Raw genomic sequence first — 27,317 nt, forward strand, 5'->3', positions numbered from 1 at the left:
CAGATCGGTAAGCACGCTGGCCAGGAAACTTGGAAACCCGGGCTTATGTCAGTCTCTAGTCTGCCATTTAATAGCTCTGAAATACTAAGCAAATCACCTTCCCTCTGCGAACATCAGTTCCCACTTCTGTTAAAATGAAAGGCTCGTTCTGTCGAACTTTGAGGTCCTTTCCAGCTCTAAAACACTGCGGTTTTGGACTTTGGGGGTTTGAAACCATGCACAATCACATCGAGCCTAAAAACCTAAAAAAAAAAAAGGTGAAGGCCTCTCTTTTCTTAAGATCATTGACTTTAGAGCCCGAAGGGACCATGGGAGTTATTGAATCCGATCTCTCCATTTTACAGATGTGGCATCTGGGGTCATATGAGTTGTAAGTGTCAAAGGCAGAATTTGAACTCCTGACTTCCTGACTCCAAGCCCTGTGCCTTAGCCACCACTCAAAGCTACCTCAGCTCATCGGAAATTCTTCCAGCTTCTAGGACCTGCAAGAGATGTGATCTCTTGGCTGGAGTTTAAAGAACTCACGCTCACTCCCTTGTTGAGGCACTTGAGGAAGATCATCATGAAGAGAGAACTTTTTTTTTTTTTTATTGTTTCTGTTTTAGGATAGATTTTCTTTTTTCTTTAATTTTTAAAGCTTTTTATTTTCAAAATATATGCATGGATAATCTGACAACATTGACCCTTGCATAAAAAAATTACCCTGGCATGGATTCTGTCAATATAAAGTGATTATTAAATAAAAATTAAAAAAAAAAAACATTGACCCTTGCATAGCCTTATGTTTCAGATTTTCTCCTCATTCCCCCTACTATTTCCCTAGATGGCAAGCAACCCGATATATGTTAAACATATTAAAATATATGTTAAATCCAATATGTAGAAACATATTTATACAATTCAAAGAGATCAAATTTAGTCTGTCAGGTCTATCTCAGGTGCCCCTAAGGCTCACCTTCATTCTAAACAAGGTAAGACACCAATTGTCAGTAGTGGGATGAGGGTGGGGGCAAGGATCCAGGGTCATCAAGTAGAACTTTGGAGGCTGTCTGAAGGACAAGAATTTTGTACCCTCTGCTTCTTTCTCCAACCCCCTCATTCTCTTATCTGAGCCTCTCTTGTTGACATTTTTGGTCAACTCCAGTGATTGTTCCAAACCTTTTCTTCAATTTCTACTTCCATTCTGAGACTCAATGGAATTCAGCAAGAATCCAAGTCAATATGCATGAGTTCCCCCCAGATGTCCCCCTTTTTTATTTAAACATAACAGATCTGCTTCCTGAATGTGGGAGACTATATGGAGACCTGGGTTCTAAACCCACCTTTGCCTCTCTCCATGTATCCTTGGACAAGTCCCTCAGTTGATCTCATTGTGCCTCATCTATTTCATCACTGTCTCCTTGCCCTTCTTTAGCTCTAAGTTATGAGTACTCCAAAGCTCAGTACCCTGCCCTTTCCTTGGGGTAGCAAAAATGATGAGCCAAGGGTCTGACCCCTTTCTATTAAGAATACTTGTGATAACCCCAAGAGATACTAAAGAAAGGAAAGGGACCTGTATGTGCCAAAATGTTTGTGGCAGCCCTGTTTGTAGTGGCTAGAAGCTGGAAAATGAATAGATGCCCATCAATTGGAGAATGGTTGAGTAAATTGTGGTATATGAATGTTATGGAATATTATTGTTCTGTAAGGAACGACCAGCAGGATGAATACAGAGAGGCTTGGAGATACCTACATGAACTGATGCTAAGTGAAATGAGCAGAATCAGGAGATCATTATATACTTCAACAACGATACTGTTTGAGGATGTATTCTGATGGAAGTGGATCGCTTTGTTAAAGAGAGCTAATTCAGTTTCAATTGATCAAAGATGGGCAGAACAGCTACACCCAAAGAAAGAACACTGGGAAATGAATATAAACTGCTTGCATTTTTGTTTTTCTTCCTGGGTTATTTATACCTTCTGAATCCAATTCTCCCTGTGCAACAAGAAAACTGTTCGGTTCTGCACACGTATATTGTATCTAGGATATACTGTAACCTATTCAACATGTAAAGGATTGCTTGCCATCTAGGGGAGGGGGTGGAGTGAGGGAGGGGAAAAATCGGAACAGAAGTGAATGCAAGGGATAATGTAAAAAATTACCCTGGCATGAGTTCTATCAATAAAAAGTTATTTAAAAAAAAGAAAAAGAAATTATCAAGAAAAAAAAAGAATACTTGTGATAGAGGCAAGTGAGAGGAGTCATGATTCCACCAGTTTTGCAAATTTATATATAATAGCATAAAGGCAAAGAATCGATAGAAATCCTTGTTCCAAGCTGAATCAAGTTTATAAGAATACAAGTCATTCTCCAATGGATAAGTGGTCAAAGATTATGTAAAAGCACTTTTCAGAAGAAGTAATCAAAGATATCTATAATCATAGGGAAAACACTCGAAATCATCACTCATTAGAGAAATACAAATTAAAACAACTCTGAGGCACTGTCATGCCTATCAGATTGACATGACAAAAAATGAAAATAAAAAATGTTGGAGGGAATATGGAAAAATTAGGACACTAATGCATTGTTGGTTGAGTTATGCACTAGTCCAAACTCTGGAGAACAATCTGGAACCATCCCCAAAGGGCTTTACAACTGTGCATTCTCTTTGACCCATCAATACCACTACTATACCAATACCACTATATTGCAAAGAGATCAAAGAAAAGGGGAAAGGACTCACATGCACAAAAAGATTTATAGCAGCTCTTTTTATGGTGGCAAAGAATTAGAAATTGGGGGGATGCCCATGAATTGGGGAATGGCCAAACAGGTTATGGTATAGGATAGAGATGGAATACTATTGTACAATAAGATATGAAGAACAGGCTGATTTTGGAAAAACTTGGAAAGAAAGGTCATATAAATGACCTCATGCAAAGTGAAGTGAGCAGAATCAGGAGACCCCTACACACAATTACAGCTATTTTATATTATATTATGATTAACTGTGAAAGAACGAACTATTCTTAGCAATACAATGATTCTTAGCAATACAATGATTTAAGACAATTCTGAGGGACTTAAACGATGAAAGGTGCCATCAGTCTCCAGAGAAAAAACTGATGGAGACTGAATGCAGATCAAAGTATACTTTTAATATTTTCTTTATTGTTCTATGTTTCTTTTCCTTTGGTGGGGGCAGGGGTCTGTGGTTTTTTTTTTTTTTTGGTGGCTGATCTAATGTGGATGTATGTTTTACATGATTGCACATGTATAATCTATATCATATTATTTGCCTTCTCAATGGGGTTAAAGAGATGGAAAGAATATTTAGAACTTAAAATGCTGAAAAAAAGTTTAAAATTTTTTATATGTGAGAAAAGTAAAATTAAAGAAAGATTTAAAAAAGCAATCATTGCTCTACCATTTACTTATTAGTTGTTACCTGAATGACCATGGAGAAGTCACAGCTTTTTCCATACTATGAGAGGATTGGACTAGACCATCTATTTCTAAATCTATAACCTTATGTTCTTCCACTAACCTTTCAAGGACATGGGGAAGAGGTACTAGAAATGCTTGCATGCTTCTATTAATACATACTGCTGCTGACCCCCACACTTTGTGCTCACCCAGTCTCTTGGTCTGCCTATTCACTTGCTTGCTTTAAACTTCCACTTCTGGACTAAGGATCCTTCACTCTAAAGTAGCCCAGGTTATCATTTAGCCATTCTATCACGTTCAATTACATGGCTCTATGGACAAAATCCATGCATGCTTTTCATGTTAAAGATAAAGAAGTGGCTTGCTGTTTCCTTCTCCAAATCATTTTACAGATGAGGAAATGGAGGCAACAGGGTTAAGTGACTTGCCCAGCATCACACAGTTATAAGTGTTTGAGGGTGGATTTGAACTTGGATTTTCCTGACCCCACATCTGGCGCTCTATCCACTGTACCATCCAGTTGCACTAGTTCAGTCACCATCTCCTTTTATGAAACTTACCCTGATCTTTACTATTATCAATATCCTATCCTTCCACATAATTTTCCAGTTCACTTTTTTGGAGCTATCCTTTGACCTCTTCACTCCCTTCTCTTATTAGATCATAACTGAGGACAAAGGCTTGTATTTGTGTCTCCAGAACTTAGCACTGACTTCAAATATGCTAAATGCCTTCTCCATCCATCCATCCATCCATCCACCCATCCATCCATCGGTCTACCTACTGATTGACATATCTATTGATCTGTTCCATATCTTTCTCTATCTCCTTCTCTGTCTCTGTTTCTGTGTCTATCTCTCTCCTCCTCTCTCATATTTTACTTCTCTACATATTTTCCCATTAGTATATAAATTCACTGAGAGCTGGTACTGTATCATTTTTTCTTTATTATCATTGCCTTCCATATAGCAGGCACCTAATGTATGTTTCTTTAATCAAATTTTCTTGTTCTCTAGAGTAGCCCTTTTTTTGAATGGTTGATTGAAATTCAGTCTGTCAGGATAGCTAAAGGACCTCTCCTTGACACTTCTTTCTCTGGAAGGAATCCAGGGGGAGTGGAGAGAGAAAGAGAGAGAGAGACAAACAGAGAGAGAGAGAGAGAGAGAGAGACAGAGAGAGAGAGAAAAAAGAGAGAGATACAGAGAAAGGTGGAAAGAGGGCAGAGAGAGACAGAGAAAGAAGATAGAAAGAGAGAGAGACAAAAAGAGAGAGGGAGAAAGAGAAGAGAGAGAAAGCTACATAGTGAGAGACACACAAAAAGAGCAGAAATTGAGAGAGAGAGAAGTGGGGGTAGAGATATCAGTGGCTGTGACAAGCTACTTAACCTTGAGCTAGGATTGTTATAAACAGTGAGTTGGGTGACCTAGGAATAGTCCCATTTCTGTCAGCAACAGCAGCAGCAGCAGCACCTGGGGTGATGTTTACCAGGGGAATTTCACAACACTCAGCTCTGGCTAAGTGCCGTCATTACCTCCTTGGTTCACCAAGACAAGATGGTTGGACGTCTAATGTTCGGAGAGTTCAGCTGCCAGCTAGAGGTAGTGACCCGGCCACTTTCCCTCTCCGGGATCGGAGACCCCGGCCCTTCAATGAGATGCCCTTAAATGGAGCCAATGGTTGGATGAATCTGCTCCATTTCTGGATGGAGAATGGGATGCGGAACCTGCATATCCGAACCTTGCAGGGCTTCCAACAGTTAGGACCAATTTACCGGTAAGTGAAGTCCCTCCACAAAGGTGAAGGCAAGGTAATGTCAACAGGCCTAGGAGTAATTTTGATGTGATCTTTTATAAACATTCCTTTCCATACTCTAGCATGTAGGAGTTTGTTTTGGGTTTAGTCAAATAGCGTGATAGAATTGTTAAGAGGAGAGGATTTGGGGAGTTCTTTAATTTCCCTGCTGATTTTACAGTGGGGTTCTTAATGTCCTTAGACCCTGGGACAGTTGGGGTGATGCCCATGGATTCCATCTTAGAATAAGAATGCTTTAAAATAATTGAAGGAATGATCCACAACTTCCCTGGAGGACTTATGATGAAAAATGCTATTCATATCCAGAGAAAGACCTAATTGTGGCTGAATACAGATTGAAGCATGCTCTTTTTTAAACTTTATTTTTCTTGAGATTTTTTTGGGGAAAGATTATGTTTTGTTTCACAACATGGTTTTTATGGAAAAAATAAAATTCAGAAAAAAAGATTTGTGTAATGTTTTTAAAAAACTAAAATAATTGAAGGAAATGTTGACTTTCAGTTAGAGTTTATTGAAAACAAAGACCTTTAAAAAAATTATCTAAGGTAATTAAGACTTTGTGAAATCTATCCAAAGATCTCAAAGAACGCTCCTTGGTCAGTGTTTATTTGGAAATAACAGAACCCCTTCCCTACCCCTCACATAGTCAAATCTGTCAGGGACAGTTTCATCAGAGATGCTGATTTTCCAACCTTTCTTGGGGGATACACATAAATGCCCTGTCCCTAACTCTGGCCCAAGTTCCTCCCTATGTCTTGCTATATTTTTTCCACTCTAATCCCTAACCCCTTTGCATTCTGGTATTTCTCTCTTTTTTGCTTTGTTGCAGACTAGTCTAGTAAAGGAGAAAGAAATACAAATGAATGTTGTGGGGGGATGTATGTGTATTTGTGGCGTTGCAAGACTTGCTAAGTCCTGATTCAGCCTTTTTTTCTCCCCGCACTTTTTACTTGTATCTTTCTCCCTATAAACAGAGCTACTATTCTTCCCAGGGATTATTGATTTGGTTTCTGAGATTGAGGTGGGACAATATAAGGACTAGAAGCTAGTCTGGATTCAAGTTTTGGGTTTGCTACTAATTAGAGGTAGCTAGATGGCTCAGTCTAGGTCTGAATCAAAAAGACCTGAGGTCAGATCCAGCCTCAGACACTTACTAGCTATGTGATCCTGGGCTCCTGTTTGCCTTAATCCACTGGGGAAGAAAATGGTAAACCCACTCTAGTGTCTTTGCCAAGAAAGTCTCCTAGACAGTACTGGCATGCTGCCACAGTCACAGAGAGTCTGACATGACTCAGTGACTGAACAACAGATGCATGACTTTGAATACAGATTATTCTCAGTTTTAGGATTGCAATTCCCTCATTTGTAGAATGAAGAGCTTTTTCACTTTTACTGGGTCCTGGACTGCTAAGGCCTAGAGAATCCTTTGCAGAATATTTTAAAATGTATTAAAATACAGAGGATTGCAAAGGAAATTAATTATACTGAAATACAATCACACATATACATACACACAAACAAGATCACGGACTCCCATGTTAAGAATTCCTGGTTTAGAGGCTCTCTCTATGATTCAATGATTTCTACCATTTGATATTCCCAGATAGCACTTGTTACAATAAGTATTTAATAAATGCATGTTGTTTGTCTAGAGCACTGAACAGGATGTCTCTCCTTCCAGTCTTCTAAAGATCTTATCTCCTTTCATTTTAGTTATTCATTTGCTTTTCTGGGAGGTCTAAAGAGAGAAAATGTGCTGAATCAATTTTTCCTTAACAGAATTTTGATGTCATCAAACAAACATTACTTTGTGTTTACTAAAAAGAAGATTCTGTTCCTGGTATGTTTGAAGACACACATTAAGCACTCTTTGCCTTCAAGGAGATTATGAAGCAGGTACACAGATAAGTGATGCAACGATATAGGGTGATGTGGAAATAAAGGGGATACTAACTATTCTTGGGATGATGGATGGGCTCGTGGCCGAGGTGGCTCAGGACTGGAGACCTAAAGAGAGAGGAAGATTCTGAAGGGCAGAGACGAGGAAGGATGGAGGGTCGGGCAGAGCAGGTTGCTGGAGTAAATGCATGGATCCAGTAGATGGAATGCTGAATTCTGGTATCAGCCCAAGATGGCTGAATCACGAGCAGAGTAATGTAGATATAATTAGAAAGGCAAACATGGAAGGCCTAAAATGCCGGATTGGGAAGTTTGTACTTTGTCCTAGAGATAACAGGTGGTTATTGAAAGCTTTTGAACAGGAGAATGATGGGATCAGTGCCATGACTTAGGAAAATTCTTCTGGTGACTAGATGGAATATGGTTTGAATTGAGTGGGAAGTGAAAAAGGAAACAAATTAAGAGTCTATAACAATAATTCATATGAGAATATGATAATAGGATGAGAGCTCTAAAGCTGAGAAGGCTACCAGAGGCCTTCATTGGACAGATGAGGAAACTGAGGCAGAAGTGAAGAGACTCGCTTAAGGTCACATAGACAATAAACATCATTGGCAGGATCTAACCCAGGTCTTCTGGCCCTGGAGATGGTGTTCTTTTCACCATGCCTTGGGAACATCCTATTTATATTTTAAAAAATGATGTTATAGAAGTTTTTAAGCTTTAGAAAGCACTTTCTATGTATTATTTCATTTGACTCTAATAAAACTTAGTACAGTAAGTATTGCAATATCATATCCATTTTACAGATGAGAAAACTGAGAGAAGGGTTACTTGCCTTGTACTCAGAGGTAGCTAAAAAGTGCAGTGGATGGAGTGCTGGGCCAAGAGTCAGAAAGACTCAAGTTTGAATCCACCCTCACATACTTTTAGCTGTGTGACATTGGGGAAGTCATTTCAACTCTGCTTCAGTTTTTTCAACTTAAATAGTGATCTTAATTGCACTGACTTACCAAAGCAGTTGTGAGGATTAACTGAAATAATATCTGTGAAGCACTTATCAGAATACCTGGTATATAGTAGGTACTTAATAAATGCTTATTTCCTTCTCCTTTCTGTGAGCACATAGTGAGTGTTTGGGCTAGGATTTCAGCTAAGGTCTGAAGACTCCAAATTTAGCCCTCTATCCACTATGACATTCTTCCAGGTGTGAGTCAAGTCAGGTAAACAAATCTTAAGTAAGCTCTGATCCTGTTCAGACACAGAGGAGAAACGGGCTGGACTGGGGAGCTAAGTCCGATAGGCAATGGCACCAGATTGAATATGATGAATAAGGAAAAGAAGAGAGAGTGAGAGGATGCTGAGAGATGGGTTGCTGAAAAGAAGGGGGGCTGTCTGCAGACAGAGGGACTTTGGAGGGAGGTAGGCTTAAGTGTCTCTTTTGGACAAGTTGAATTTAAGATGCTGATAAGATATCTGGGTGGAGTTGCTCCTGGTGGAGATACTGGGAGATTCTCTCAGTGGAGATCAGAGCTGGGGATAGGGAGAGGTTCTCCAGGGAAGAGGCTGAGGCTGTAGAGAGGAGAGGGAGGAAATCACTCACAGTAAGAGCACAAAAGCAGAGTGAGCTCACACAGTGTGCTGGTTAGGAGGAGAACTAGAGGAAAGCAGGGTTGCGGAAGCTGAGGGGAAAGAACAGCAGGAAGAGACAGTGGTTAGCGTTGTCAGAAACTTCCAGACTAGAACTTCCAGATGAATTACTTTGCTATTTACACTGTATTTTATCTTTATGTGAGTTTGTCTTCTTCATTAGGGTCTAGACTTGTTGTCAGTATGGATTGGACCTGGCCTACTGCGTAGCATATGGTAGATTTGTTTAGCTTTTTATTTTTCAAAATACATGCAAGGATAGTTTTCAACATTCACTCTTGCAAAACCTTGGTTCAATATCTTTCTCTCTCCTTCCCCCCTTTCCTAGATAAAAGTAATCCAATATAGTTAAACATGCAATTCTTCTAAACATTTCCACAATTATCATGCTGCACAAGGAAAATCAGACCAAAAAGGGAAAAAAATGAGAGAAAAAACAAGCAAACAAGAAAACAATAACAACAAAAAAGTGAAAATACTATGTGGTGATTCAATATATGGTAGATTTTTAATAACTATTTGTTGATTGATAGGAGAGATTCAGGAGATGACATATTTCATCTAGTCCAAACTCCTCATTTGATAGGTGAGTGACCAAGCTGGAGTTCCTGTGGGTTCCCTTTCCTCCCTCCCCACAATGCTTTCTCAGGTCTCCAGGTTGCCGTCTCTCCCCTGCTTCTCCCACCCAGGATCACTTCTCAATATTCAGGCTTAGATTAATATAACTACCAAGATGCTCATGGCCCCATGCCTTTCTGCATGAGCAAGTTTCCTTAACTGAGTTAGATTAATTGGAGTTGAGAGATAGCACTTAAACTTCTCATAAGTCTTAGATTTTCTGGCATTTGGGATCACAAAGACATCTGTACATCCTTTTTATAGTTGGCTACACATGGCTTCATGTATAATGAAAATGCTAAAAAAAATTAAATATGCCAACAGGGAAGTTATTAAAAATACACATTGGAAATGTTGACATTATACAAATGTCTGATTGTGGCTGTTGTTCAGTTGTGTCCAGCTCTTTACGACCTCATTTGGGGTTTTCTTGGCAAAGATACTGGAGGGATTGTCATTTTCCTCTCCAGATCATTTTATAGATTAGGAAATTAAAGCACACAGGATGAAGGGACTTGCTCAGGATCACACAACTAGTAAGTGTCCGAAGTCAGGTTTGAACTCAGGGCTTCCTACTCCAAACCTGGTGCTCTATCTGCTATATCATGTCCCCCACTCCATATCTAAATTGATCAAATATATAAGTAGCTCATGGGGAAGATGAAGCTTGAGCCTGGGGAGGGGAGAAAGGGAGGGGAAGAGAAGGACATGCTTTCCTTTTGCCTGACCTTGTATGTGCTTTGCAGAATGTTTTGATCTCATACTTAGAGACAAAGACACACACAGAGAAACACACAGAGACAAACAGACAGAGAGAGGTTGACACAGAGAGAGGTAGAGAGAGGTGGGGAGAGAGGGAGGGATAGAAAGAGAGAGAGACACAGGGAGAGAGGAAGGAAAGGAGGGAAAGTAGGGGAGGAGGGAAGGAAAGATACACATACAGAGAGACAGAGACAGAGACATAGAAAGAGAGACAAAAAGAGACAGCATGACAGGGAGAGAGAGAGAGAAAAGAAGGGGATTGGAGAAGGGAAAAGGAAGGACAGAACCAGAGTAGAGAGAGACAGAGAGAACATACTAGGCAATGATCATTCAGAGCTGGGGAGAAATCTTACTCTTTCTCTTTTTCTTCCTTTTCTTTTCTTTCCTTTCATCATACTTGCCTTTTCTTCTTCTAATGGCCTCCAACTCTGACTCCTACTCCCTCTTCTTCCTGTCCTCCTTTTATTACTTTGTTACTTAAAAAAAATAATTACAACTTTTTATTGACAGAACCCATGCCTGGGTAATTTTTTACAGCATGATCCCTTGCACTCACTTCTGTTCCGACTTTTCCCCTCCCTCCCTCCCTCCACCCCCTCCCCAGATGGCAAGCAGTCTTATACATGTTAAATAGGTCACAGTATATCCTAGATACAGTATATGTTTTCAGAACCAAACAGTTTTCTTGTTGCACAGGGAGAATTCGGAAGGTAAAAATAACCCGGGAAGAAAAACAAAAATGCAAACAGTTTACACTCATTTCCCAGTGTTCTTTCTTTGAGTGTAGCTGCTTCTGTCCATCATTGAGTAATTGAAACTGAGTTAGATCTCTGTTGAAGAAATCCACTTCCATCAGAATGCATCCTCAAACAGTATCATTGTTGAAGTGTATAATGATCTCCTGGTTCTGCTCATTTCATGTATCAGTTCATATAAGTCTCTCCAAGCCTCTCTGTATTCATCCTACTGGTCATTTATTACAGAACAATAATATTCCATAACATTCATATACCACAATTTACCCAGCCATTCTCCAATTGATGGGCATCCATTTATTTCCAGTTTCTGGCCACTACAACAGGGCTGCCACAAACATTTTGGTACATACAGGTCCCTTTCCCTTCTTTAGTATCTCTTTGGGGTATAAGCCCAAAGTATAAGTACTTTGTTACTTTGTTCAATATTCACTCTTGCAAAACCTTGATTCAATATTTTTCTCCCTCCTTCCCACCTTCCCTAGATCAAAGTAATTCACTATAGTTAAACATGTGCAATTCTTCTAGACATTTCCACAATTATCATGCTGCACAAGAAAAATCAGACCAAAAAGGTCTTTGTTATTGCTTTGTTACTGATAATGAGAGACTTTGAAGATTTTTAAGTCACCAAAAAACGAGATATATCATTAATATTCAGAATCAAATAAGTCATTCTACTGGAGTGAAAAGTCTTGGTTTTTCATCCTGGTCTTGAAGGTCACTATGTTAAGGATCAAAAAGTTATGGGTAAAAATGATCTGACTGTGGCAGAACAGATTTTTGGAAAATTCCGAGGTTTCTTGTAAATAAGGAAGAAAACCACATCAGCCTGAGACTCCCATTGATGGCCTCCCTTCTCCTTAAAGCCTGGGGAAGGGGGCATCAGCTGCATCAATTACTTCTCTTACCCCAAAAATCCTAGATTGAAAAACAGGATGTTATGGGATGGATGGGAGGGGTGTGGGGTGTGGGGACTGGGGGTTGAGGAGATGGGTAAGGGTAGCCAAAAGCATTGATTAATCCTTTTCACATATTCTATGGTACCAGCTGACGTTCGGGATGCTCCTCATACCATTCATTTTCATGCCTTTGCATTGGCTGTCTCTACCCCACCTTCACCCCTTATCTGGAGCACCCTCCCTTCTCACTTCCACCTTTTAGACTCCCCAGTTCTAAAACTGGAATTTTAGAGTTCTTCAGAGTTCTGCTCAAGTATCATCTTGTACATGAGGCTTTTCCTGATCCCCTGAGTTGATGCTCCCTTACCTCCTATTACCTTGTATGTATATGTATGTATGTATGTATATATATGAATGTATATATACACACAGACATAAATGTATGTGTCTATATATTATATATAATGTATATATATATTATGTATATCTGTTTTTATATTATATATGCTATATATAATGTATATGTGTCTATATGTTATATACTGTATATATTATATACACATGTCTACATATTATATTATGTATTACTTCCATATATTATATATCATACATTGTATATAGATTTCAATGACTTGTATATATTATATATAAAGTATATATTTTCTATTATATATTTCTATATATTATGTATATATTACATGTGTATACTTCTATATATTACATACTATGTATATATTCTGCATATATCTCTATATTCTATATTTTATCTGTACTTCCATGTTATATATTCTGTATTCTGTATATTCTATATAAAGGATATAGTTTATATTATGAATGTACTTCTATATATTATATTTCTATACATCATATATAATGTATATGTAACATATGTACATATTTCTGTGTATTATATAATGCATATATTAGATATTATGCATATATTTCTATATATTATATAAGCTCAGTTTCTTAAATTGTGGTTTCCAATCCCATGTGGGCTCTCAAAACTGAATGTGGGGGTTACAAAATTATGATTTATTATCAGTAAATGTTTGCTTTGTGTATCTATTTTATATACTTACATATCTGGGACCATGTAAAAATTTCTCAGGTGAAAAGAGATCTTAAATGGAAAAAAGTTTAAGAAGCTCTGATATAAAGAATATATTCTATATTCTATATTTACTTCTAAATATTATATATTATATATATGTATAATTTTAGAGATAATATGTTATATATTATTTTCATACTTCTATCTATTATTTATGTTATACATATTCCATGTATATGTTTCTATGTATCATATACTTCTAGAAATTATATATTATGCAGGTTATATATTTACTTGGCTCTCAATATTCTATATAATACCTCTGAATATTATATACCACTTTATATTATACATATACTTCTATGCATTTTATATTATGTATTTATATATGTTATATACTTATATCTATATCTATATATTTTTGGCTGAGGCAATTGGGATTAAGTGATTTGCCCAGAGTCACACAGCTAGGAAGTGTTAAGGATCTGAGGTCAAATTTGAACTCAGGTCCTCCTGATTTCAGGGCTGGTGCTCTATCCACTGCGCCACAGAGCTGTCTCTTACTTCTAGATATTATACATGTTATACATATGTCATATACGATTCTCTCTCTATAATTATTACATATGTTATGTATATACCACTATGAACAGCTTGGTGGCACAGTGGATAGAGTACCAGACCTGGAGTCAGTTTCCTGGGAATAGTCTTACAACATGGACATTTAAATAATAGGTATGCAGTGACTGCAAGCCTTACATACAGGTGACATTATTTCCATTGCAAGCCAGTCGGACTGCTCATATCTCCTGAAGGTCCCTACAGATGCTCTCTGAAAGCTGGAATTCCAGGCCCTGAGACTGTTAATTTGCTCACCCCTGTCTTAAAATCTGATTCCAGTTTCAGTCACTGAGTAAGCAGGTAACGGAGGTCTGTCTAGCATGACTATAATTAGGTAAGAAATGTCAGGCTTGTGGCTGAGCCAGGCCAGAAGGAGGTTCCTGCTCCAGGTGTGAGGGATTAGTACAAGAATTGACGTAGCTGGTTTTGGGATGCTTGGTCCTAAAGACTGATTTAGTGCTTAGAATCAAAGATTTAACTCTGCTTACCTCAGGCTGTAGGGGCAGATCTCTAGGGTTTGATTTCTGATCTCTTGATTTCATTAACTTTTTCAGGGAGAAACTTGGCAATACGGAATCTGTTTTTATCATCAACCCAGATGATGCTGCCTGCCTCTTTAAAGCAGAAGGACCCTATCCAGAAAGATATTGTGTCCCACCATGGGTGGCTTATCACACCTACATGAAAAAACCTATTGGAGTCCTTTTCAAGTAAGTCTCTTTTCCTTCTCTTGGAGATACAACTTCCTCTCCTCATATCACAAGGGAAGGAATCAAAAGACATCCGAAGAGTTGTGGGGAGGGACTCTTATAGAATCAACAGAAGCCGAGTAATAAAAAGATCCGGACTCTGGTTCCAGCTCTCCCCAGTTTGAGCTGTGTAACCTTGGGCATCCCTTTCCTTGACTTGGTCTTGGTTTTGTAAATCTATCTAGTGGAAGGAATAATTCTTGTTCTATGATGCCTCAGAATGTTGTGAGGATCAGATAAACTCAAAAATGAGAAAGCTTGGGAAAAAGTGAAATGTGTTATAGTAAAGTTTATGGGTTAGCAGTTGGCCATGAGGATGGTGGACATGGTAATAATCATAAGCATCTTTATCAGAACTGGAATGGCAGTCCTGCTCTTTATGTGTCCTCAAAGTTTGCTGGGGGCATTGTTTCTTCTGACTGAGAGTCTGTGATTTGAATTCTTGAAAATTTAATCTCTTCTATAGTTTAATAACAACAATAATAATGACAATAATAGCTAACATTTATACAGCATTTACTGTGTGCTAAAATTGTGTTAAGTAAACACTTTGCAATTATTATCTCATAACAGCTTTGGAGGTAGGTACTATTATTATTCCCATTTTCCAAACAGAAGTTGAATGACCAATCATACAGCTAATAAATTGAGTGCTTAATTACACAGGCACTGCCTATCGCTGCTTATTGGTATGAATCACCCCAATTTTTTTTTTTGGTCTGGGATACTTTACCGGGATTCGAAATCTTGATGTCATCCTAGGCTCTTCACTGTTACTATCCTTATTCAATCTGTTGCCAAATCTTGTCATTTCTAACTTTATGACATCTCTTATGTCTCTTTGCTTCTCTTTTACTCATATAGCCACTAACCTATTCCAGGTCCTCGTCACTTCTTGCTTATAGTTGGCTCATCACTGGAATTCCGCTTCATTTTAATCCCTTTTCCTAACAGCTGCCAAAATTATTTTCCTAAAATGTAGATCTGATCATGACCCACACATTCTGGTGACTTTAGGATATATCATTAGCTAATATTTAGCTCATTTTAAAAAAGTATCATTTTTGCATAAGCTTCATAATAAACATAATTATTAGCACAGCATTTATAAATATGATTATAAGTAAATAAATATACATATTTTGGGAGTGGACTAAAACTTTTTTTAATTGTTGTTTTCATTCAAAGAAGTTTGAAGTCTTTGGAGGTAATAGACTCAATTCCATAATGTGATTGAATAAAGAAATGGCTGCACAGAGGTACATTGTTAGTATCTGTCTCCAGGAGAAAATACCAGTTCTTCAACTTTGCACTGAAGACCCTTAACAATTTTTTGTTTTATTGTTTTCTGTTGAGTGTAATAGGGGTGTTGAACAAAAACAAGCATGATGCAAAGAACACTCTGACATGAGCAAAGAGATATGACCAAAGGACTGTAAGGGTTTTGAAGAATAAGATTTAGATTTTGGGTAAGGCGTCTGGGAATGATCATGTCAGAGTGTTCTTTGCATCGTGTTTACTTGGAATGTTAGGTCCCCAGAGCAAAAATACATTGTGCTTTGAGGGTTCCAAAGGTTAGAGAGATTCTTCTTTAATCCTATCAGCCTAAGTGCCCATCCCTGATGCTTAGCACAATGCCTGACATATGGTAGGTGCTTTATAAATGTTTATTGGTTGTTATATCAAACAACAGTTATTTTACCCCAATATTATTTGAGCAATTATTTTCAATTAGCTTTCTAGGTAATTTCTAGAAGAATTATAAAAGATTTTTCTCAAAATTCTTTTTTATACCATTTTGATCCCTGGTTGGGGGGAGTGGACTTAACTTTAAAGCACTTACTATAATGGTTTCTCCCCCAAATTCCCTTTCAAACATGGCTACTTCTTTGCTTGGTTGAGTAAATTTTTTGGGATTCGGCTGCTCCTTGGGCCAGGGCATCCATAAAATCTGAAATGGCATGGATGCTGGTTGCTGGGCCTCTGGCAGCTTGCTCTCCCAACTTAATGAAGGCCACTGCCCAGACTCCTCCTCCTCTGCCCAAGAGCAGAAAAGGATGAAGGCAAGGGGGCAAAGAATAGTGGTCTACAGTCACAGGCCACCTGGTAGCCCATGTGCCCAAGTAGGGAGAGTCTAAAATTTCTTTCTCCACCAAGAGACTTATAGCATCTCTTCTTTCCAGTCAGGAAGGAGAGAGGACCATTATCACCCATTAGGTACCTTTTGCATGCATGTGCATTTCTCTTTCAAACACCAGGTTTGGATGAGCGAGGAAGGGGACAGGAGGGCTGAAATGACAAAGAAATATGAAAGATGGTGATAGGGATTACACTGGTAGGTGATTACAGAGGGATTCTCTGACCTGGGATGGATGGAGTTGCCTTCATAGATAGTTGGACCATCACAGTCTGTTTCATTGTCTTCAGCTTCTTTTATTTCCTTCCTTCTCAGGAGCTCTGAAAGTTGGAAGAAAGATCGGGTTTTCCTGAACCAGTTCGTGTTGGCTTTGGACTCCATGAACAATTTTGAGCCCCTTCTCACCCCAATTTCAGAGGACTTTGTAAAGAAGATATACAAGGAGATTGAGAGGAGTGACCAAGGAAAGTACACTGTGGACCTCAGTCAGGACCTGTTTCGATTTGCTTTTGAGTGTGAGTAAAGTCTGACTGAAGGAGGGTTTTAACAATTAAAGACTCATCAATCCATATTTATTATTTCCCTACTACTTTCCTACTGTGCCAGGCTCGGTGCTAAGGATACAAAAACAGACAAAAGAATCCTTGCCTTCAAGGGGAGGGACAACATGAAATAAATGGATATACAAACAAGCTACACACAGGATAAATGGCTTGTGAATTAACAGAGGGAAGCCACTTAAAATTAGAGAAAAGTTTCCTGTAAAAGATGGGATTTTAATTGGGATTTAAAAGAAGGCAGGGAATCCAGGAGGCAGAGATGAAGAGAAAGTGTGTTCTGGCATGGGACTCAGCCAGAAGAATGCTCAGAATCTAGAAATAGAGTGTCTTGTTTGAGAAACAGCCAGAAAGCCAGTGTGTCACTCGATTAAAGAGTATGGGTAGGGGAGTAAAATGTAAGGAGCCTGGAAAGATAGGAGGGGATTGGATTTTAAAAGTTCTGAATGTCAGACAAGAGTATTTTTGTATTTGATGCTGGAGGTAACAAGGGAGCCATGGGAATTTATTGAGTATGGGGTTGACATAGAATGAATGAAAGATGGAATGGAGTGGAGAGAGACTGGAGGCAGAGAGACCCTCCCCACCCTTCCCCAACAGGCTATTGCAATAATCCAGGAGTATGGTGATGTAGGATGATGAGAGTTTCAGGAGAGAGGAGTATTTTTAAGAGATGCTATAACTGAGAAATCAACAGACTTTTGGTGATAGATTGGATATATAAGATGAGAAGGAGTGAGGAATTCAGAATGACTCCCAGCTTGCAGCTCAAGGGATTGGGAGAATGGCGTTGCCTTCTACAGAAATAAGGAAGATAGAAGAGCAGCAAGATGGTGCAGTAGATAATGTGGTAGGTCTGGAATCAAGAAGGGTTCAAATCCAACCTCGGACTAGTTGTACTAGCTGTACAATTCTGGACAAGCCACTTAACAACTTTAAAATGGACATAAGAATAGCACAGAAGGTGATAGGATGAGTGTACAATGGTGGTGGTATTCAGAATAGGAATAGAGGAGACATAGGAGTTACATATTCATGTGCTATGAGATTTAAATCTCATCAAACTTTAATGCACTCTATAAATACTAGTTATTTAAGAAATGAGCTTCATCAGATTCCCAGTAGAATACATGATAGAGAAAAGATGAAGAATCCCTAATTTAGAATATGAGAAAATTATTTTGTGATTATTAAGCAAAATTATCATTTTGTTTTATAAGTAAATTATTTGTTATTACAGACAATACCAGGACACAAACTCTAATGAGATCAGCCAATTTCATGTATGTAGAATAATCACTGAGACTCATTACAAATGGGTTCACTTGCCTCCTTAAATCCAAAGCCTGATTCTTAGTTTGAGGAAGCAGATAGTCTAGAAGGGGTCTGGAGCCAGGAAGATGCTGAGCTAAAATCCTGCTGCAGATGCTTACTAGTTGTGTAACCTGGTCAAGGCACTTAAACGCTATTTGCCTCAGTTTCCCTATCTAAAAATGGGGGTAAAAATAGCTGGGTTTGTTGTGAGATCAAATGAAATATTTGTAATGCACTTAGCAGAATGCCTGTAAATAGGTGCTTAATAAATGATTGTTTCCTTCTTTCCATCAATGGAATCTCTGTAGATTATAGGTGACTTTTCTTGCATAATTCCAAATTGTTGCCCCAAATCTTTGAACCAGTTTGCCAATCCACCAACCATGTATTAGTATCCCTCCAATCCTAATTTTTGTAGATGAGGGACTTGACACTCAGAAAAAAAGTGAGCAGTACATGAGATAGTGTGTAGTACGGAAAGCTCTTATCTTTGAGTCTATAGTCCCCTCGACTAAATGATTTTGTGAATACACAGAAAGGAAGCAAGAGATCAACAAGATGTCCCTGTGTGATGATCTTTGTACCCCATTAAGCAAGGAGGTAAACTAGGGAAGGAATGCCATAGTGCATAAAATACTCATCTCCTTGAGTTCAAATCTGGCCTCAGACACTTACTGGACAGGCCACTTCACCTGTATGCCTCAGTTTCTTCATCTGTAAAATGAGCTGGAGAAAGAAATAGCAAACCAATGGAATAAAGTCTAAAATGACCAAACTACAACACTAGGGAAAGTTTAGTTGATTGATTATGATTTAATCAATTGATTTTAATTAATAAAATATAAATTATGTCATTAATCATAGAGGTCATTCTATTATGTAGTTTTGCTTAAGTATTTTTGAGAAATATGTTTATGGGTTTAAGAATATTGAGAATATTTGAGAATTTATTCCAGTTAATAAAAGCAAGAGAAGTAGCCCCTTCTCCAGGTGTGCTGTAGATACCCTCATAGTTGTTCCTTTTTCCATATTTACAATAATAATATAACAAAATAGATTTCCTAAGATTTACTTTGTGAAAAAGACTGGCTTTTCTTCCCTAGTCCTTGTACTGCATCCTGATTAAAAGAACAACAAAGAACCATGTTTTAACATAGGGTATTAATGACCTTGAGAGGGAAGGCAGAATTCCAGGTCATGGGGATTCTAGTCATCTGAAGTTTTCAGCAAGGCCACAAATCAGGCATATTAACGACAATAATCTCCGTCCCTACAGCTATCTGCAACATTCTCTTTGGGGAGCGTCTGGGGCTCCTGGAAGAGTTTGTGGACCCTGAGGCCCAGAAGTTCATTGATGCCGTGTCTACAATGTTTGATACCAGTGTTCCCATGCTGAACCTCCCTCCAGAATTGTTCCGCATGGTCAGGGCCAAGACTTGGAGGGACCACGTGGCCTCGTGGGACCTGATTTTTGATCGAGGTGAGCATTCTGGTTCTGAGTATCCTTCTGGGGTGACTGAGGGTCGTGGGGCTGGGGCAGGCACAGGTCAGACCCCAAGAGTAACAGGAGGAGCGAGCACAGAGGAAGGTCTGGGGCAGCTTTCTGACTCCCAGAGGAGATGGGCAGAAACAGGGGAGCCCCCTAGGGCAAGAGTCTCTGCTGGCTCAGTCACTCAGCTGTTTCCCCTTAAGGAAACTCTAGTATTCAATAACGCAGCAATCATGAAGGACATAGTGTTCCCCAGCCCTCACCTGGGGACCGGAAGTGATTGTCTAAAGACCTCTAAAAGTACCTGACAGAGGGTGGGAACAAGTGGTGAGTATGGAAAACTATAAAGAACAGGAAGGGGATCTCTTAAGATCATCAAAAAGAAAAGTGCATGTGTACATTGTACTGTGCGTGTATATATGGTACATGCACATCACGAATGTGTGCAAATGTTCATATGTGCACAGCACACACAGGCTCACATGCAAGACACATATGTTTGGGCTCTTTACATGTATGAGTGTGTTGTATTACACACACGAGCACATGCATGCAACAACCACAGATGCACACAAGATTTGCACACATGTGCACATGTATTTGTACACACATGCACACATCTTCTGCGCAAGGTGAGAGTGCCCTGAATTCTAAAATTTAAGAAGTATGGGTAGAGCCAATGAAAAATAATCTACCCTTACGGGTGCCAATTTCATTAGCCCTTGAGACAATAGAAATGCTAGCATGGCAAAGCTGTCACTGGCAAGATGGCAATGATACCTTTGTCGAGCACTTTATCGTTCTTTCAGGGACCCCAAAGACATTCATGTAAATATGGTCCAGAAAGGCAAAGGGAAGTCAGAGTCATTAAATGGTCAATAGCATTAACATGATCAGAACCCACATTTCTTGACTGTCAATGATGAGTTCTTTCCAGGTTTCCCCAACCTCTCTGTTCCTCTTAAACCTCCTCAGCTCCTTCATGTCCCTTCCCCAACCCAACGCTGGCCTTCCATTCAGAGAGACTCCATGACATTCCCTTTCTTCCTCCTGTCTGTCAGCTGAAAGTTATGTGAAGACCTTCTACCAGGACCAGAAGATGAGATCAGAAGTCACTAAGTGTTACCCGGGCATTCTCTACTGTCTCTTAGACAAGAACACCATGAATTTTGAAGATGTCAAAGCCAATGTTACCGAGATGATGGCAGGAGGAGTAGATACGGTGAGAACGAAGGGGGGAGAGTGTAAGAACTTGTGCAATGTCCCAGATATTATGGATAAAAGCCAGATGAGGACCATGTCCAATATGGCAAAAATAGCCCAATATACTGAGCCCTCAGAGCCAGCAGTCATAGGTTCAACCCTTGTCTCTGACATTTTCTATACATGCAAGTATTTTTTTTTTTGCTTGTCATGTTTTTATTTAGTTAAAGCTTTTTATTTTCCAAAACATATGCAAGGATAACTTTCAACATTCATCCTTGCAAAATCTCATATTCCAAATTTTTCCCTCCCTTTCCCCCACCCCCTCCCCAATCCGGTAAGCAATCCAATATATGTTAAACATGTGCAATTCTTCTATACACATTTCCACAGATATCATGCTCATGCAAGTATTTGAACATTGCTGAGCTTTGGTGTCTGTACACAGAGAAACAGGGATATTAGTCTGCCCTCTCTCATAGGATCATTGTATTAAGTGAGGTAACACAAATAGAACCTGGAAAGTGGTTTCTAAACTAGAGAATATTACCATATGGGGGCACTTGTAAGTCCCCTCAAAATTCTCCCCATGAATTCCTGGAATGCTCCTTGTGACTTAGTGCTAATTGAGACTCCCTTTTAAAAATAAAACCCATTTAGACCTTTCTACCTATGGTTGACTGAGGTTATAAGTCTTTCCCTCCTGATAGGAGGGAACAGTACTGGGTGAGAGTAGTCACTGAGCTGGGAGGTAGAGAGGTCATTAAAAAGGAGAGAGAGAAAAGAGATGCACTTATAGAAACAAATTTGACCAAGCTCAAAATTTTATGGAAGAAGAGTTAGCTCTTCCAAGAGAATATTTCTTCAATTGAATAGTAAAATGAAATATTCGAAGAAGTATATGTTGAAGTGATCCCTTTCTTTTGCTCCTTTGTGAGAAGTTGGGAGTGGGCATCCATATGCCACTCCATGTGTTATTCCAAAAAAGCTTCTGATACACTCATCTGACTCAGTAAAGGGCATCTTCTAGTCTTTTTGACATAAACGGTAGAGCCTGAGACCTCTCAATAAAAAAGTGGTATATTGACTCAATTCTTTCTTTCCCTCAGAAGTTGGAATATACTCTGCCTAGAGTCCTGAGCAGGACTTATAACCAGAATGAAAATTTGTGGGGCAAGTTGATGTTTGTGTTCCAAGGCCAAGTCCTTGTAGTCACTGATATATATATCAAAGCTAAAGGCCACAAATACTGATTAATATAGAAATTAACTAATGTCAATGTCTAAATGAAAAAATGAGGGCAGATGGGTTAATTGCGAAATTGCAAAAGTTTACCAGATTGTGAAAGGATTGTCAGTTTTGCCATAGAAATTTTGAAAGAAATGACATAGAAATCTTGATTTACATGAAAGATAAATTTACATGTTATTCATTTAAGGATTTTTAATTGTATGAAAACGTTTCCTTGAAAAGACCAGAGAGTCCCTTTAAAGGATGTCTTGGCACATTTGAGATATTTTCGTGAGAATACTATATAAAATAAGATGTGTTGATATAGACTTTGGAGATTGTTTGAAGAAACAAAAACTTAAATATGCAAAAACTTAAAACAAGTTCCCAGAATCTTAATTTTCTTGTTTGTACAAAGGGATGATACCAAATCCTTTCTTCTTTATAGGATTATTGAGTATTATTAGAACCATTATTAGATTGTTCTGTGAAGCTTTAATAGTGCTTAATAATCTATTAGCTGCAAAAATGTTGTAGTGCCAGTTAGGTGTGTGTCATTAAATGGGAGAACCCCAAAGTCCTCCTTTATTGACATGGGATGTAGGTACATGATGTATTTTACTTAGGCTGACAGTGATACAAAATTTAAGAATATGTATGTTGGGGATGAAGGTGTGAAAAATTAGCTTTAGGTCAACTGGGGGGACTTAAGTTTTCTCCCTCCAACCCTCAACTATGTCTTTTTTTATTAAAGCTTTTTATTTCCAACACATACCAACACATGGGTAATTTTTCCAACATTGACCCTTGCAAAACCTTCTGTTCCAAATTTCCCCCTCCTTCCCCCCATCCCCTCCCTTAATAGCAGGTAGTCCAATACATGTTAAATATGTTAAAATATATTCCACTATGTCTTTCAGACATCCATGACCTTGCAGTGGTGCCTGTATGAAATGGCTAGGAACCTAAAGGTACAAGATATGCTTCGGAATGAAGTCCTGGCTGCCCGGCGAGATGCCCAGGGAGATGTGAAGTTGATGCTTAAATCTGTTCCGCTTCTCAAAGCTGCCATCAAGGAAACCCTGAGGCAAGCCTGTGTCCATCCTGGGGAAGTCCAGCTCTATTTCCCTTTCCCAACCCTCCCAAAATTTCCAGAGAGAGAGAGAGAGAGAGAGAGGAGAGGAGGATATTAGAAATGATAAAGCAGCGACAATTGTGGGGGGAGCTAGAAATAGGAAGTGTGAATGAGAAAACAGGAGATGGCTGATCAGTTGAATTGGGATTGAACTTTTTTCTTGTGATCATGATCATTTTCAGGACCAGTGCCTGTATTCAGTATCCCTTTTCTTTCAGGTTACACCCCATTGCAATCACCATACAAAGGTACATTCCTTCGGATTTAGTTCTCCAGGATTACGCCATCCCTGCTAAAGTAAGTCCCAATGCTAGTTTGTATTCATTCCTACTCATAAGGCATCGAGAGAACCCAAATCATTGTTTTTTTGCCTCTAGACCAGAATGAGTATCAGGGAAATGACAGGCAGGGAAACGCTCTGGGGATTTGGTTGGGTGATGGTCAATTGCCCTTTTCCTGAGAGGAGGGGAGCACATAGAGGGAATTAAGCTTTTTTTTTCTTGCCATTGTTGGGCAGAACCCACTCCCACATAGCCTGAACATTTCATAATGTCTCTATCCAGAGCATCCTTTTAAAGCCTTCTTTCTGAGTGATTATGACAGGTGCTTATCATTTCTGAATGAGCCCATTCAACCATAATACCCTACTAACATCTCTTTTTTGTCTCCACATTCAAATGCCTGTATTGTCATGGTTTCCATGACCTTGTCTGTGCTATATGGGGCAATATAGTGGATGGCTTCCTTGCCCTAGAAATACAGAGGAGTACACATTCACATAGAAGGGATAGAGACAAGCTATTAGAAATAGTCAGCCCATAGTATATGTAAATTAATGTATTCATCCTGAGACTGTGATTTTACTGGGTTTTTAGCAAATGGAATACATTTATATTTGTTGTTAGGGAGGCAAGCTCAGACAATAGATTTTCATGTACTAAGGGCTGTAGTGTAGATGGCAAAGTCTATCAAGACCATCTCAATTCAAATTCTGACTCACATTTGCTGGGATGTACGATTTCAGGCAAGTTACTTAATCTATTTCAGCATCAGTTTCCTCATCTGTAAAATGGGAACGATAGCTTCTACTTTCCTATGATTATTATGAGGATCACAAGAGATAACATAAAAAGCTTTGTATACCTAGAAGTATAATTTTTATGATGGTTATTATAGAAAATCATGAGGCTAGAAAATCAATTAGCCTTGGAAACAGAAATACAATGCACAGATTGCCTAATGGATTGTCATTAGTTTTTAATGCTGGCACATATGCCAGTGTGTAATTAGTTCCTTTTACATTCAGCCAACATTAGATACTGTTATGTATAATGTATTGTACGTGATCTAGAGAAAGGTAAATAAGGCAGAGTTTCTATGGTCAAGTAACTTCTATGCAAAGAAATGCATTGTGATTTGGATGGAAGCTTTGGGAGCGAGGTAGGTGTTTAATGAGGAATTTAACATTTCAACACTTTCAATTTGGGGGTTAATAAGACCATCCTTTTGGACACAATAAGGAGCAAGTTTCCTCTTAGAAAGGAAATATCAGCAATCACTCTGCATTACAATATTGCTTTATACTTTTCCAAGTTCTTTTATGGTAATTTTCTTGATTAAGGAATATGGGGGTTGATATCATTGGAAAAGATGAGGAAACTGAGGTTCAGAAGCGTGACGTCATTTGTCCAAGGTTCCATGGCCAATACGTAATGAGGTTCAGTGTCTCCTGACTCTATGGTGAGGGTTCCTGAGCTAACTTTCAGAATTCCCTCATGTGATACATTTGGGATAGTGAAGGTACCACAGAACAGGCTGTCCTGGGTATTTTGCATGGGAGTAATTCTAGTGTATTCTCCTTCTGACTTCCTCCAGACACTGGTCCAGGTGGCCATCTTTGCCATGGGGAAGGATCCTAACTTCTTCCCCAACCCAGAAAAGTTTGATCCCTCCAGATGGTTTCAAGAGAATACCTACTTCCGGGCTCTGAGCTTTGGTTTTGGCCCTCGGCAGTGCCTCGGACGGAGGATTGCTGAGTTGGAGATGACCATCTTTCTGATGCATGTGAGTCTAATATTGCTTGGGAAGGAGAGAGGGAATCTCCTTAAAGTTGTCCCAAATCCAGTTCCCTTCTGGGGACTAAAGTCTATATATTAGAGCCATTTTGATATTGCTAGATTGGAAGGGATTCTTACTCACGAAAAGGGTTCCCTCTCTATCCACGAGAGAGAAAATAATGAGATGAGTTGTTGACAGGGAGTAGAAAGACTGATGTATGAGTGACCCAAGTTAGCCATTTTGGGCTCCAGTTCCCTTTTTCACCAGCATACCTTCCCTTTTAGGCTCCATTTGCTTCTCTGGGTTTTAAGTCACAAACACTTGAGGCTAGGAACCTAAACTGATTCTTCTGGGGCCCCAGCAGTCTCTGTCTGATGGTGCTATGAGAACCACGGCTGATGTGAAAGTGCTAGTTAGGGGGAAGATCTATGTTCTCAGGATCACTGAAGATAAATCTTTGTCCCAGGGAGATGGGGAGGGGAAAGATGGCAGGAGGATTGGAATGTTTTCTCCACATACCAGGGTATATAAATAAATAATCTCCTGCTGAGGCAGAAGCAGCTCCAAGGTCACTATTGCAGTGTCATAATATTTACAATTTGAAGGAATCTTGGAGATGATCTATTCTGAAGTGTTACATAGGCCCGGAAGATGGCCTGCACCACTCTTAAATGTGATTGGAACTAGATTAAAATATAATTAGGAATTATTTAACAAAATAAAAGGGAACATAGATGATGTAAATGCATAGTTTTCTAAATCAATGTGCAGCTTACCCTTGTAAGCTTATTTTTAGGTATTATTTAGTGACTCCCATTTCTAGTTGAGTTTGACACCACTGGTTTAGTCTAATAACCTCGTTTTTTATCAGAGGAATAATCCTTCCCTGCCCCCACCCTTCCATCATCAATCTCTCAGTCCCCAGAAACTACTGTGGACCTTGCAAGATATTTGTTTCTCCTGCATCTCTGCTCTCATTGCCCATGAACGAGGCAAGAAAAAAAAAACACTGTAGACTCTTCCAAGCTCATTTATACGGGACCCCCAGCAATCCTTTTTCCATTTTCAGTGCCTCTCAAGTATTATCCATTCCCTTAGAACAAGCTTTCTCCATGGGGATTGCATTATAGAAACCATTCAGGAGGGACCGAAGAATTATACGATGATAGTATTTGGGGCATCAGTGCAAGACATCGTGTGAGCATCCTCAAGCATCTCGTCACTCCAAGGCAGTTTCCTTTTTGGAACTTTGCACTGGAGTATCCCACCTTTATTATTTAGCCTAGTTCTTTCTTCTCCGCAGATTCTGGAGAATTTCAGGATCGAAGTCCACAAGCTTTCAGAAGTGGGGACCACCTTTAATCTCATCTTGATGCCTGACAAGCCCATCGTGTTCACCTTTCGGCCCTTCAAGCCCCAGCTGTAACACAGAGAGATAGGACTCCTGTGTATTATTATTATAGAGAGAGGCTGGGGATAGCATCGAGGCAGAGCCAGTCAGAGATAACAAACCCAACTAGATAAGGTTATGGTTTGACTCTGAGCCAAGGGAATTATTTGCCTCTTTATCTACGGTGGGTCTGTGAACTTTTAAAAATATATATATATATTTGGAGAATATGTTTAAGTATAATTTGGTTTTTTGATAATCCTGAGCATCTTGTGTAATTAAAAACATGATTCTGAGGAATCCACAGACTTCCTGAAACTGCCAAAGGGATTAAATGACATAAAAAAGTTAAGGACCTGTGGTCTATGGATTATTCCATTCTTATGCCATATCTTCCCCAGAGAAATGTAAATCTACTAAAGAAGGTAGATAGGAGTCTTCTTTCTTATTGGTTTAAATTGAGATTTCACTATAAAATCTGCTATCTCCCATTTTTTGCCTATTGAATATTTGACTGGAAGGAAAACAATAAATACTTTGTATATACAAA

General features: G+C 39.0%; 2 protein-coding genes across 2 annotated transcripts in view; one reads left to right on the forward strand and one right to left on the reverse strand.

The window, feature by feature from the left end:
• Positions 1-4,590: 4,590 nt before the first annotated feature.
• LOC127551988 (cholesterol side-chain cleavage enzyme, mitochondrial) lies at positions 4,591-27,317 on the forward strand. The gene is made up of 9 exons (XM_051982260.1): positions 4,591-5,205; positions 14,060-14,215; positions 16,707-16,906; positions 19,539-19,742; positions 20,813-20,973; positions 23,105-23,271; positions 23,538-23,616; positions 25,195-25,383; positions 26,681-27,317. The coding sequence occupies exons 1-9, from the start codon at positions 4,910-4,912 to the stop codon at positions 26,801-26,803; spliced, it is 1,575 nt and encodes a 524-aa protein (XP_051838220.1). The 5' UTR covers positions 4,591-4,909; the 3' UTR covers positions 26,804-27,317.
• The window catches only part of CCDC33 (coiled-coil domain containing 33), a 204,566-nt gene continuing 203,947 nt past the window's right edge, over positions 26,699-27,317 (reverse strand). Inside the window, exon 22 of the transcript XR_007951217.1 lies at positions 26,699-26,797. The gene's annotated coding sequence lies outside the window, so the exon portion shown is untranslated. The remainder of the gene's footprint in view (positions 26,798-27,317) is intronic.

The sequence above is a fragment of the Antechinus flavipes genome, chromosome 2 (assembly GCF_016432865.1).
Source record: "Antechinus flavipes isolate AdamAnt ecotype Samford, QLD, Australia chromosome 2, AdamAnt_v2, whole genome shotgun sequence".
Taxonomy (NCBI): Eukaryota; Metazoa; Chordata; class Mammalia; order Dasyuromorphia; family Dasyuridae; genus Antechinus; species Antechinus flavipes.

What these genes read in the sequence shown, in the direction of transcription:
- LOC127551988 (XM_051982260.1), top strand. Translation starts at nt 4,910, where the DNA reads ATGTTTACCAGGGGAATTTCACAACACTCAGCTCTGGCTAAGTGCCGT. An exon ending in GTTTCGATTTGCTTTTGAGT is followed by an intron (nt 16,907 to 19,538) that starts GTGAGTAAAGTC and finishes CCGTCCCTACAG; the next exon opens with CTATCTGCAACATTCTCTTT. An exon ending in ATTACGCCATCCCTGCTAAA is followed by an intron (nt 23,617 to 25,194) that starts GTAAGTCCCAAT and finishes GACTTCCTCCAG; the next exon opens with ACACTGGTCCAGGTGGCCAT.